At 36.9% G+C, this 15,032-nt stretch overlaps 1 protein-coding gene across 5 annotated transcripts in view; it reads left to right on the top strand.

The window, feature by feature from the left end:
- ASH1L (ASH1 like histone lysine methyltransferase) overlaps window positions 1-15,032 on the top strand; it is a 210,024-nt gene that overhangs the window by 85,349 nt on the left and 109,643 nt on the right. For all 5 annotated transcript variants that reach the window (XM_088835856.1, XM_055403092.2, XM_055403093.2 and 2 more), the window contains one exon: window positions 12,055-12,799. In XM_088835856.1, coding sequence (XP_088691982.1) covers window positions 12,055-12,799 — 745 coding nt within the window. The remainder of the gene's footprint in view (window positions 1-12,054; window positions 12,800-15,032) is intronic.

Genomic DNA, 15,032 nt, shown 5'->3' with positions numbered 1-15,032 from the left:
AAACTGTCTTTGGGTTATTGAGATAGAAATGTTAGCCATTCGGAAGGTGTGGTTTATAGTTTATGATGCCTGTGGTAGAGATACGGATCTAGTGGTGTGTATATAAACTTGAATCTGGCAGTGAATGAGGTTGCCCAGAGAGAAAGTGTAATTTGAAAAGATGACAGAGTTGGAGATTTAAGATACGTTAGATTTGAGAAGAAAGTGGATGAAAAGATGTCAGTAAATGCCATAAAATTTTAAATAGTTTTTTTAATATAAAAAGTAAAGAGTACATGTCATAGAAGCCTCTTAATGTCAGATGTCATACAGAAGTCAAGAAAGGTGTAGACAGAAAGTGTAAAATGATTGGGGAAAAGATTTTTTGAAAAACAGGTGTAAAGTTAGAGCAGTTTGGAGGCTTCAGGTGAGGAAAGGAGACTTTTAGAATTCAGGTAACATTGAAATAAATTAGAGCTCTTTATTTCCACCAGTGTGGTAGATTAGATGTTCAGAGTAAATAATCTTCTTGATGCCTGAAACTAAGTAAAATGTGGGAAACATTTCTGAATACCTTGCTGAACTTTGAAATAAGTAAATAGAAAACCAGAAATGTCCAGAAAGCTTGATTCAATAAAAGCAAATAGCATTAGAGGTCTTTGACACCTACTTGAGTCCTGGTGATATTGAGCCTGCTTATTGGAACACATTCAGTTAATAAGAGACAAAGGACAAAACCTAGGACTCTAGCAGACAGAGGTTTCCATCAGATTTCCCTTCATGAATGTGCAACACTTTAATGTGTAAGAGCAGATAGAAACAAATCTGTCACCGAAGCTGGATCCTTATTTCAGTTTTAGCTTTGGGTGAAGCAGAAAAGAGTTCCTAAACACAAGCTCACACTCACCATCTGTGTCTCATGCAGGTGTATATTGCCTGTGAGACAAAGAAAAAGATGAATAAAATTTTGTTGTAGATTGGTAGCGCCTCCAGTTGCCTTGCAGAGCCAAAGGCAGGTTTAATTTATCTAAAATGAAGTGTATAGACTTCCCTGGTTGTCCAGTAGTTAAGAACACACCCTCCCAATGCAGGGGACACAGGTTGGATCCCTGGTCGGAGAACTAAGATTTCACATGCCTTGTGGCAACTAAGCCCACGCATTGCAATTAGAGAAAGCCCATATGCCATGACAGAGACCCAGCACAACCAAAATTTTTTTTTAAATAATAAAAATGAAGTGTAAATGTGGGGTAAGAAGACTGATATAAAATAAACGCAGTTTTATTAACTTGTACAGTATCAGGAAGGCCAACATACGTAGGATCTGAGTCTTACAAGGAGGGAATTAGGAATAAAAAACATTTGAAAAATAATCTTCCATAATTAATTAATAGTTTAATGAATGTTGTAAACCCATAGGTCCATGAAGTTCCATAAATCCTAACCAGGAAGACAATGAAATGATGTCTTTAAAATGTTGACAGGGAAAAAAAAAAAAGTATCAGTTTAAAATTCTTGAACCAGAAAAATACCCTTCACAAATGGAGGCAAAATAAACATAATCAGAAAAACAAACTTAAAGGATTTGTTGTCAGCAGGTTTACAGTACTAGAAATGTTCTTCACACAGAAAAATCATGCTAGTTGGAAACATGGCTTTACCAAAGAATTGAAGCATTCCAGGAATTTTCAATAAGTAAATAGACAACACCCTTTTCTCATATTCTTTTGACGTTCATGTGAAATTATACCAAGATATTATTGTATTCTGGGCCGTAAAACGTCTTAATAAAATAAGAACACAGTGAAATTGAATTAGAATTCAGTAACACAAGGTATCTTGACAGTCCCCCCAAAAAGTGAAAATTTAGCAACACACCTCTTTTTTTTTTTTTTTTTAATTATTTAATTATTTATGACTGTGCCGTGTCTTTGTTGCTTTGTGAGGTTTTTCTGTAGTTGCACCAGCTGGGGCTACTCTCGTTGCAGTGCACAGGTTTCTCATCGTTTCTCTTGTTGTGGAGAATGGGTTCTAGGAGCACAGGCTTCAGTAGCTGTGGTTCATGAGCTCGGTATTTGTGGCACATGGCTTAGTTACTCTTCTTCGTGTGGGATCTTCCTGGACTGGGGATTAAACCCATGTCTCTTGCATTGGCAGGTGGATTATTTACCACTGAGCCACCAGGGAAGCCCAACAACACACTTCTAAATACCACATAAGTCAAAGAAGAAATCACAGATAGAATTTTTTTTAATGTGTTTAAATATTTTATTTGTTTGTTTGACTATGGTGGGTCTTTGTTGCTGCACAAAGGCTTTCTCTAGTTTTAGTGAGCAGGGACTACTCTTCATTGTGCTGCATGGGCTTCTTGTGGTGACTTCTCTTGTTGTAGAGCACAGGCTGTAGGTGGGTAAGTTTCAGTAGTTCGGTTCATAGGCTTAGTTAACCCCTCACCTTGTGGAATCTTTCCAGACCAAGGATCAAACCTATGTCTCCTGCGTTCAGAGGCAGATTCTTACCTACTGTACCACCAGGGAAGTCCAGAAATATCTTTCAAATTGAATAAAAATGATAATACATAAAAATTTACAGGGTGTAGCTAAGTCTGTATTCTTAGCTTTATAGAGTTACATTATAAAATAATAAAGGTCTAAGTCAGTAGTCCAAACTCTCGCCTGTAGGAAGCTAAAGACAGTAGTGCAAGTTAAACCCAAATTAGGTGGAAGAAAATTTGACAAATACAAGAGTAAAAATAAACAGCATAGAAAAATTGCTGAAAGCTTATACTGGGTTTACGGAAAAAACTATTTTAATTTATTTTTTAATTGAAGGATAATTGCTTTACAGAATTTTGTTGTTTTCTGTCAAACCTCAACATGAATCAGCCACAGGTATACATATATCCACTCCCTTTTGAACCTCCCTCCCATCTCCACATGCTGGCCTGTGAGGAGAGAGAGACTATGGTGATGGCTCCACCCACTACATATGTCTCAGCAGTATCGCCTTGCTTCCATGGCTGCCGGGCTTTCCTCCACAGCCATTTCACACCACAGTCTCCTTGCTCACATCCCCTCAACCCGTCTCTCCGCAGTCAACAGCAGCCCTCACCCTGGAATTGCACCACAATCCCTAAACTCCAGCTCCCAGCCGCTGCTCTTTCCAGGGGACCTGCTTCCCTGTCCGGGGTATGTATGGCTGCAGCAAGGACTGTCTGATTCTCATTCTACAGGTGTGAATGAGAACAGCCACAGATCGGCTGTTTCCCTCCCAGCCTTAAATGTTTCTCCTCTGACTCAGTTGCCCTGATGTGGGGACCAGACCCCTGCTTCAGTTCCCCCACACGCCAAAGGCACCTCCAGTCCTCCTGACACGCCTGTTTTTCCCCTAGTTCCTTCCTCCTCCTGAGTTCTGCGTGGTTCTGTATATTCTTTTCCTTTGGTCAGGTACTCTTGCAGCTGGTGTTCTGCGTGCTCTTCTGTGTCTGAAGGTATATTCCTTATCTGAAATTTTTTTTTTAAATGTGAACTCTAGCCAAAAGGATTAAGAAAAAAGAAACTGAATTAACAGTATCAAGAATGAAAGAAAGGATATCACTGCAATTGCTACATACCACAGGAGGATAATAAGGGAGCATAATGAATAGTTTTTTGCCAATAAATTTGATAAAAAAAGAAAAACCATTTACAAACTCAAGAACAAATAGCCTAAATATCCTCATATCTATTTAGTAAATTCAACCTATAGTTTAAAACTTTTCTACAATGAAAATTCAAAACCCAAATAGTTTTAATCATGAACATTCAAGGAAAAGAAGAATACTAATTATACAAATATACATTTCCTTGGAGAAGGAAATGGCAACCCACTCCAGTGTTCTTGCCTGGAGAATCCCAGGGACGGGGGAGCCTGGTGGGCTTCTGTCTATGGGGTCACACAGAGTCGGACACGACTGAAGTGATGCAGCAGCAGCAATTATACAAAAACTATTCCAGAAAGTAGAAACATTTTCCCAATGCATTTTATGAGGCCACCATTACCCTGATTCTGAAACCAAGCAACACACACATTACCAGAAAACTATAGACTAGTATTGTTCCTATGCATGAATGCAAATGATACAAAATGTTATCAAATTGAATCCAGTATGTTGAATGTTTAGCATACAACGACGTCCACGTGAGTTTATTCCAGAAACGCAAGATTGGATTAACATTAGAAAATTGCTTATGAAATTAACAGTAAGTGAGAAAATCACAATTGTCTAAGTACCTAAAGAGAAAACATTTGACAAAATCTGACATCCACTTGAAAAGCACCAATTCTTTCACATATTAATCAAACTTAACAAAAATTAAACACAAAGAAAAGCTATGAAAAGCAGCAAGGGAAAAGGAACAAGTAATATACAGGGGAAACCCCATACAGTTAACAGCTGGTCTTTCAGCAGAAACTCTACAGGCCAGATGGGAATGGCAGGATATATTTAAAGTAATGAAAAGGAAAAATCTACAACCAAGATTACTCTGTTCCAGCAAGGATCTCATTCAGAATTGATGGAGAAGTCAAAAGCTTTACAGACAAGCAAAAGTAAGAAGAATTTGGCACCACCAAACCAGCTGTACAACAAATGTTTCTCTAGGCAGGAAACACAAGAGAAGGAAAAGGCCTACAAAAACAAACTCAAAACAATTAAGAAAATGCCAGTAGGGACATATATAGCAATAATTACTTTAAGAAGAGATCATAAACAAGATGAAAAGACAGCAGTAAGAATGGGAGAAGAAAATTGCAAATGAAGCAACTGATGTAGGATTAATCTCCAGAATACACAAGCAGCTCATGCAGCTCATCATGAAAACAACCCAGTCAAAAAATGGACAGAAGACCTAAACAGACATTTCTCCAAAGAAGACATTCAGATGGCTAATAAACACATGAAAAAACACTCAACATCTTACATTAGAGAAATGCAAATCAAAACTACAATGAGGTATCCCCTCACACCAGTCAGAATGGCTGGCCATCATCAAAAAATCTACAAACGATAAATGCTAGAGAGGATATAGAGAAGAGGGAACCCTCTTGCTCTGTTGGTGGAAATATAAATTGATACAGACAATATGGAGAACATTATGGAGATTTCTTACAAACTAGGAACACAACTACCATATGACCCACTACTGGGCATATACCCTGAAACAGTCATAATTGAAAAAGACACATATGCCCACAATGTCCATTTCAGCACTGTTTGCAATAACCAGGACATGGAAGCAACCTAGATGCCCATCAAGAGATGAATGGATAAACAAGATGTGGTACATATATACAATGGAATATTACTCAGACATAAAAAGCAGTGAATTTGAGTCAGTTCTAGTGAGGGGGATGAACCAAGAGCGTCTTAGACACAGTGAAGTCAGAGAAAAATAAATATAGTTTATTAATGCATATATATGGAATCTAGAAAAATGGTACTGATGAGCCTATTTGAAGGACAGGAATAGAGACTTAGACATAAAGAACATGCTTATGGACACAGAGGGGGAAGGAGAGAGTGGGTCGAATTGAAAAAGAGTATCACTGAAATATATGCAATACCATATATAAAATAGATAGCTAATGGGAAGTTGCAGTATAGTGTAGGAAGCTCACCCTGGTGCTCTGTGACAATCTAGTAAGGTGGGATGTGGTGGAAGGTAGGAAGGAGTTTTAAGAGGGAGGGGACGTGTGTATACCTATGGCTGATTCATGTTGAAGTGTGGCAGAAACCAACACAACATTGTACAGCAATTATTCTCCAATTAAAAATAATTTTTTAAAACATGCCCCCCAAAAAACCCAATTCTTAGAAATAAAAGGCATACAGGTAAGACAGGAAGAAGAAAAAAATTCTGTTTACAGATGATTTGATCCATAGGAAAATTTCTAAGAAGTCTGTCAGAAAAAAGCTACTGCACCTAGAAAATGAGTTTAAGAAAGATATATAAGCTGAATATAAAATGTATTTCTGTATACCAGCAATGAATAATTAGTAATTGAAATGTACGCAAAATACCATTTACAATTGTATTAAAAGTTATAAATATACAAGATCTATATGATGAAAACTATGAAGCATTATTGACAGTGGTTAAAAGATTAAACAGATATTCTAGATTAATCGTTTGTTTGGAGGAATCAGTATTGTTAAAATGTCACTTCTGTCAAAATTAATTGATAGATTTAATGGAATCTCAATCAGAATTCCAGCTGGGTTTTTAAAATATAAAGTTCTAAACTCTATAATTTATATAGATACATAAAATATCTTAAAAAGTAAAACGTGTATGCTCTTTTTGAGAACAAAATTAGAAGACTTCTACTCACTGATTCAAAAATGTACTATAAGTTATTCAAGACTGTTTTTGGTTAAAGTATATATAGATATTTCAATGCATCAGAATATACACTAGGAAAATATATATTCGCATAGATTTTTAAAATTGATTTTCTGCACATAAATACTATATTTTTGTGGAGCAAGGATAATCTTTTGTACCAAATGGTGTTGGAACTGCTGGATATACTTATGGAATAAAAAGATCATTGACCTTATACCATATGTAGAATTTAACTTGAAATATACCTGTATGTAGTTTCTCCAACTATAGAACTTTCAGAAGTACACTTAGTAGGAAATCTTTATGACCTTGGGATATTCAAAGATTCCTTAAGTAGGATAAAAAGCACAAACTGTTAAAGCAAAAAAAAAAAAATTTGAGCTTCATCAACTCTTTAAACTTTTGCTCTTTTAAAGACATTAAGAAAATGAAAAAATACAGAAGTAAAAAGAATTTGTAACTATGCGTGGTAATGGTGATCATTTTGCTGTATATACAAATACCAAATCATTATTACTGTTCTACATGTGGAACTAATATATGTCCTATGTCAATTATATCTCAGTAAAATTTTTTAAAAAATAAAGAACAAACCAGTGAAGGTACCAATAAAAATAATGGGGAAAGTTTTTGAATAGCATCATTTCAAAAGACTGCTTATGAGTTGCAGTAAAGTACATGAAAATACTTCATGAGCCACAAGGGCTCTGCTCGTAACTCAGATGGTAAAGAATCCACCTGCAGTGTTGGAGACTTGGGTTTGATCCCTGGGTTGGGAAGATCACCTGGAGCAGGGCATAGCAACCCACTCCAGTATTCTTGCCTGGAAAATCCCCATGGACAGAGGAGCCTGGCAGGCTACAGTCCATGGAGTCACAAAGAGTCGGACACGACTGAGCGACTAAGCATACGTGAAAATATGCTCACTTATTAGAAAAATGCAATTAAATTGTTAATGAGATATTGTTTCATATATATTAGATTGACTAAAGTTAAAAGGGGCTTCCCTGGTACCTCAGTTGGTAACAAATCTGCCTGCAGTACAGGAGACCCAGGTTCGATCCTAAGGTTGGCAAGACCCCTGGAGAAGGGAATGGCAACCCACTCCAGTATTCTTGCCTGGAGAATTCCATGGACAGAGGAGCTTCATGGGCTACAGTCCATGGGGTCAGAAAGAAAAAGATGTTAATAACCCAGTTAACCACGATGGTGTGATCACCCTTGTTGTAGAACTATGATTCTGCATGTCATGCAGTGTGGCCAGAAGTAAAATATAGCATGCCCAGCATAATGTCCTAGATGGAGCAGACTCCAAAAACAAAGAAACAAACAAAAAAACCCAGAGAGGTAGAATTTCCCTGAATCCATCTGCAAATGCAGGAAACAAAGGTTTAATTCCTGATCTGGGAAGACTCCACATTTCACAAGGTAGCTAAACCCATTCACCACAATTACTGGACTCATGCTCTGGAACCCGAAAGTCACAAGTACTGAGTTCACATGCTGCAACTTCTGAAGCCCAGCTTCTAAAGGTTGTTTCCTGCAACAAGAGAAACCTTGGCAATGAGAAGGCTGAGCACTGTAATGAAGAGTAGCTCCCCCTCACCACAACTAGAGAAAGCCTTTGAAAAGTAATGAAGACTCAGCAGAGCCAAAAATAAGAAAAATTAAGGAAAAACAACAACATCAACAGAGAATTGGCAGACTAAAATTTGGTAAGATGGAATCAATTTAGAAAGTAAGATGTGAGGTAGCCCTAGTTGAGTGGCTCAGGAGTGAAATTCCAAACAGTATACACATTTTAAGATTCTGTTTTAAATTTATTCTTAAGAATTAAAAAGCTTTGGTATTTCTGGGCAGTTGATGATAGGAAAGAGGAGACAAAAATAATTTTCAGGATTTTGAACCCGGGATTTATTCTTATACTTTCTTGCAGTATGGAAGCTGAGTTTCAAGGGCATGTGTCCTGAGAGAGACCCAGGTGAAAGCTGTGTTTCCTTTTCTAGCATAACCTTAGAAATCACCACATTCATATTTCCATCAAATTCTTTTTGCTAGAAGCAGCTCACTAAGGGCAGTTCATATTCATGAGAGGGGAATTAGATATTCTCACTTGGTATGAGAAGCATCAGAGGACTTGTATACATGTTTTAATAGCCCTGCAAGCAGTTTAGGGCAGGGAGATAAGATTAGCTTGGTCTTGAGTTGTTCTAGTAGTATGAAGAAAAGTAGATAGGGTCAAGAAATCAAACTAACATAAGACAAAAGTTTATGGCTTGTGGGGAGAATAAATTAGATGATTTTGTCTGAGTGTAGATCAAATGATTCCAGCCACATGATTGGTTCTCAGTATATATAATATTGAATAGTTGACTTTATGGTATAATTCACTGAGAAAAGTAATCAGGAGGATTACTTTGAAACTATGAGAATAAGCATTTTCCCAGTGGGAAAGTAGGTCTAAAAGGTAAATGACAAGTATTAGGGATTGAGGATCTCTAAAGTTAATTCAGTCACAAGTAATTGGAAGGTAATCAAAGTATATTATCATAAAAACAGTGGAGGCAAGATTTTAAAGAGTGGTGATATAAAATATAGCTGAAACCAGGAAGCTTGCCCAAAGCTCTTAGATAGTCTCCTCCACCAGATAGAGGGCAGTCAGACGAAGCAAGAAGAACTGAATCTGGCAACCTCCAAAACAGAAACCACATTACAGAAAGTTAAAAAGGCAGAGAATTTTGTCCCAGACAAAGGACCATGATAAAACCCTAGAAAAACAACTAAATGAAGTGGAGATAGGCAACCTTCCAGAAAAGGAGTCAGAATAATGATAATGGAGATGATCCAGGACCTCGGAGGGAAAAAAGGAGAAGACATAAGAAATGTTTAACAAAAACCTAGAAGAACTATAGAACAAACAAACAGAGATGAGCAATACACAGGAAGGAATCAGTAACAGAATAATTGAAGCAGAAGAACAAATAAGTGACCTGGAAGACAGAATGGTAGAAATCAGTGCCACAAAACAGAATATAAGAAAAGGAATAAAGAGAAATGAAGATAGCCTAATAGACCTCTGTGACAAAATTAAGTTCACCAACATCTGCATTATAGGGGTCCTTGAAGGAGAAGAGAGAAAGGACCCAAGAAAATATTTAAAGAGACCTAAATAAACATTTTTCCAAAGAAGGCATACACATGGGCAAGAGGCACATGGAAAGGTGCTCAACATCCCTAAGTATTAGAGAAATGCAAATCAAAACTACAGCAGTCAGAATGACCATCATCAAAAAATCTATAAACAATAAATGCTGGAGACAGTCTGGAGAGAAGGGAACCCACCTGTAATGTTGCTGGGAATGAAACTTGGTACAGCCACTGTGGAGAATGGTATGGAGGTTCCTTAAGAAACTTAAAAATAGAACTACAGTTTGACCCTGGAATTCCACTTCTGGTCGTATACCCAGAGAAAAACATTGTCCAAAAGGATACACACACTCCAGTGTTCGTTGCAGCACTGTTTACAGTAGCCAAGACATGGAAGCAATCTAAATGTCCACCAGCAGAGAAATGGATAAAGAAGATGTACATACATACAATGGAATATCACTCAGCCATTACAGAAAATGAAATAATGTCGTTTGCAGCAACATGGATGAACCTAGAGGTTCTCATCCAGAGTGAAGTTAAGTCAGAAGGATAATTATCATATGACACTCCTTATATATGAAATCTTAAATGATTATAAGAAATGAACTTAACAGAACTCACAGTCAGAGAAGGAACTTATGGTTCGGGGACTTACGACTGGGGAAAGAGAGAGTTTGGGAGTTTGGAATGGACACACACTGCTGTATTTTAAATGGATGACCGACAAGGACCTACTGAATAGCGAATGAGTGAGTGAGTGAGTGAGTGTTAGTCGCTCAGTCATGTCCAGCTCTTTGCAACCCCATGGACTTGCTTACCAGGCTTCTCTGTCCATGGCATTCTCCAGGCAAGAATACTGGAGTGAGCTGCCGTGTCTTTCTCCAGGGAATCTTCCCAACCCAGGGACCAAACTTGGGTCTCCTATATTGCAAGCAGACTCTTTACTATCTGAGCCACGAGGGAGGCCCGCATAGCACATGGAACTCTGCTTAAAGTTATGTGGCTCTGTGAATGGGTGGGGAGTTTGGGGGAGAATGGATACACGTATATGTATGGCTGAGTCCCTTTACCATTTAGCTGAAACTGTGACAACTTTGTTAATCGGCTGTACCCCAATAGAAAATAAAAAGTTTTCTAAAAAAGAAAAAATACAGCTAAAAGGTTGAAATTTTTAAAATACTGAATTTAAAGGAGACAATTGGATATATTTGAAGGAAGATGTTGGTAATTTGAGAAAAATTTCCTTGTAGTCTGATCACTTATAGTAAACTAGGCATCTTGGGAAGTGACCTATTATTTTTATAACATTGTAAAACTAATATAGCTTGCCAGAGGAAGTTGAAAATGTCCCACGTTATTTATAGTCTTAAAAAGTTGCTATAGACACCAAACAAATACCAGCAAATCGTTGGGGTCACTAAGGTAGGGTTTATCTAAGACCATTTGTTTTTTGTTTTTGCTTTTTATTGAAGTATATTTGATTTACAATGTTGCATTAGTTTCAGACATACAACAAAGTGATTCAGTTAATCTGGTAATCCCAAACTCCTAATTTATTCCTCCTCCCCACTTTGGTAACCATAAGCTTATTTTATAGGTAAGACAAGTTATTTTCAAATCTTACCATCAACATGTATTCTTTCTGAAATAGTTTATAGAGGTGTTTTCTATCATAATTTTAAACCTTTTCCCAAGAAGAGAATTTCTTTTATTCCTTTGCACTGTTAAAACATTGTTAGAAAAAGCACTGAACTATCTAGGTGGTGCTAATGGTAAAGAATCCACCTGCATGCAAGAGGCGTAAGAGTCTCGGGTTCGATCCCCGGGTCGAGAAGATCCATCCTCTCAATGAGTAATTGGCAACCCACTCCAGTATTCTTGCCTGGAAAATCCCATGGACAGAGGATCCTGACAGGCTATAGTCCATGGGGTCACAAATAGTTTGGACACAACTGAGCACACACTGTTGTATTATAGAAACATCATATGTATTTAAAGTTTAGTTCTTTATTCAATATTTAGCTGTCAAATCTCTTAACTGAACTTTTATTTTTAAAGAAATAAATTCTAGGGACTTCCCTCGTGGTCCAGTGGTTAGGAATCCACCTTCCAATGCAGGGGACCTGGGTTCAATCCCTGGTCGGGGAACTAAGATCCCACATGCCATGGGGATCTAACTAAACCTGTGTTCCACAACTAGTGAAATGCCCGAGCACTGCAGCAAAGACTCAGTGCAGCCAAAATAGTAGCAATAAAGAAAGAAGCTCTTCTTTCTGCTCCTCATCTCAGAGTAAGAATTGGTTTTTTTACCCATGTATTATTAGGGAACCATGGGCCAACTTTGAATTTACTGTGGTTATTGTAATGTACCTTATTCAGGAAACAACTTGCCCGTGAAAGACAAATGAATATGATATTGTGATACTTAATCTTGCTGTGAATAATACGGTGGTATTCCTTACCTTTTATCTTCTATAAAGTTTTTTGAGTAACTAGTTGTGTTCGGTTTTTATCACGTGTGATTTGTTGTCTTATTTAGTGAATGGAGTTCCCTCTCGAAGTCCAAGATTGGTTTCTTCTGGGGATGACTCTGTGGATAGTCTGCTGCAGCGAATGGTACAACATGAGGACCAAGAGCCCCTGGAGAAAAATATTGATGCGGTGATTGCATCTGCTTCTGTGCCACCTTCCTCCAGTCCAGTTCACAGCCTCAGTAAGGAGCGAACCCTGGGAAAACCAGACAGCCTTCTAGTGCCTGCAGTCCCCAGTGACTCTTGCAGTAGTAGCATCTCACTCCTTTCTGAAAAGTTGCCAAGCAGCCATTCCCCGCATCATATTAAGAGAAGTGTAGTAGAAGCTATGCAGCGCCAAGCTCGGAAAATGTGCAATTATGACAAAATCTTGGCCACCAAGAAAAACCTGGACCATGTCAATAAAATTTTAAAAGCCAAAAAACTTCAAAGACAGGCCAGGACAGGGAATAACTTTGTTAAACGCAGACCAGGTCGACCTCGGAAATGTCCTCTCCAGGCTGTGGTATCAATGCAAGCATTCCAAGCTGCCCAATTTGTCGGTTCAGAATTAAATGAAGGCGAAGAAGGAACAGCACTGCACCTTGGTCCTGATACAGTTACAGATGTTATTGAAGCTGTTGTTCAGAGTGTAAACCTAAATCCAGACCATAAAAAGGGATTGAAGAGGAAAAGTTGGCTATTGGAAGAACAGACCAAGAAAAAGCAGAAGCCATTCCCAGAGGAAGAAGAAGAAGAAGAGAATGCTAAAAGGTAATTCCTCATTTAACATATCTTTGCAGCTGAATTGTTCAGTTGATCTAGTAACCTTTTACTACTTAAGACCTGTTCTGTTCTAAGTATTCCTACTTCTGGTTGTCAAAATTATGAATAATTAATAAGAAAGGGGGAATGAAACAATATAGCCAAGGCCCTCACTATACAGATAAGGAAATCAAGACCCAGAAAGATTATGTTGTATAACTATGTGAGCGGAATTATTTTTACTGTCAGACTATCTTATCTCCTGTGTGCTCTAAACTTGTCATCCCTGTCATCAAATACATTTTTTAAGTCTTCATGGATGTTAGATTGTTTTTTAATGGCTTCTTTTTTATATTTTTACTTTTTCCCAAAAGGTATAGGGCAGAAAGTCAAAAATCACCCCCTGGAAAGATCATTTAATCCTTTTGTTATATATCCAATCAGATTCTTTCCCTGAAGATTATTTGATTTTGTTTTGTCTTTTGGTCTTGCCCCGAAGTCTGTGTTATCAAACCTGTGTACCCTGCAGTGAAAGTGTGGAGTTTTAACCACCAGACCACTGTTCACAGAGGTTTTTTTGTCGCTCTCTATGCATACATCTATAAAAAATACTTTCTTGTAGAGACCTAAATTTTTTTCCTGAGAGAATATGTGTTTATAAATAAATCGTTGAAAGTAGAAGTGTACTGATTCAAGAGTTTAAATTATCTTTTCACATAATCTCATTTCTTCTCAAATCCTATTCTTTTCATAGATAAGACTATTAACAGTATATTGTGTATTTTTTTACTCTTCTTGATGCATTTACAAATATGTACATATATAAGACTGTTGTTCTGTGTAAATGATAACTTTTTATATATCTTGAAGATCTTGTAATTTAGTATATATAGTATCATGTTACTGCATGGTAAGAATATATAATAATTTAATTATTCTCCTTCAAAGATTTTATATTACTTTTTTACATACAGGTCTTAAATCAGTTGAAATTTACTCTTGTATAAGGTATGAGTTAGTGCTGTGTTTATTACCACTCATTTATCAAGATTGCATATAGTATGTAGTTTCTATGAGTTATGTTCCCAATGGATTTTTGTAGTTTTTTTTTTTTTAAATATTAAAAATATTTAGAACTGAATGAATACTGTGCTACATATTGAAACTTTGAGATGTATCAGAAGAGGTACCTAGAGGGATATTTATAGCCAGTAATGCTTATGTTATTTTCAAGAATGCTGAAGATTTATGAATGAAGATATTACTGAACAAAATTGGTGTCTGATTGCCTTTACACAGTAAAGCCAAATTACTGACAACGGGTTGTGGTGAAGGAAAGTGCAGCATTTATTACAGGGTGCAAAGCAAGAAATTCAGGACAACTAGTGCTTAAAAAGCCTGAACTTCCTGGTGGGTTTTAGGAGAACATTTTTAAAGACAAGGTGAGAGAAAAGCATCCCAGGTATATGATCAGCTCATGCACAGATCTCTGAATGCTTGATGGTGAGGTAACAGGGTGGTGTCACAGAGGTTACATTATCAGTCTTTAGGTGCTAGGAGGTCTGTGGTGCCAGGATCATCAGGTAGTTAATTTCTTTCATTTGATGGTCATTTTACCATCTGTAAAATAACTACAGGAAATGTGCATCAGATGCTATTTTTGACATTAAGTTTAGAGAAAACTAAAGCAGAGGATTTAAGGGAGCGGTCTGTCCTGGGAAAACCCCACAAGGTCATGCTTAGTTACAAAGAGTCCAATTGAGAAATCAGAAAAATGAGAATAATTCCCAAAATGTGATGGACAGAGATAAAACATATACATTAAATTAACAAAATAAAACTAAGTTATAGTAGAGAGAATCACTGAAGACCAACATTAGTAATACTAATGATAATTAATAAAATATATAAACTTCTGGTAAGTTGATCAATAAGGAAAGAAAAAGGGAAAAATAAAATTAGGAACTAAAAAGGAGTTAAACTATATATGAGAGATTAAAATATGAGTACTATAGAACTTTATGCCTAGAAAATTATAAAACTCAGTTTTAGATATAGAATGGGTGAATATATAGAAAGAACATTGGTAATATTCCATGTTCTTTCCCAGTCATACACCACTTCCTTGCCAGTAGCTATACACAGTCTCCTGATTTATACCTTTTTTTAATACTATTTAAGTATTCAATGCTAGACAAATACATTGATAGTTTAATTTATCCTTCCTGAACTTCACTGAAAT

This window comes from Moschus berezovskii, chromosome 4 (assembly GCF_049115385.1).
Source record: "Moschus berezovskii isolate FMDL1 chromosome 4, NW_MosBer_1.0, whole genome shotgun sequence".
Taxonomy (NCBI): domain Eukaryota; kingdom Metazoa; phylum Chordata; class Mammalia; order Artiodactyla; family Moschidae; genus Moschus; species Moschus berezovskii.
The sequence above is the reverse complement of the archived record's forward strand: the minus strand, read 5'-3'. Positions and strand labels throughout refer to the sequence as shown.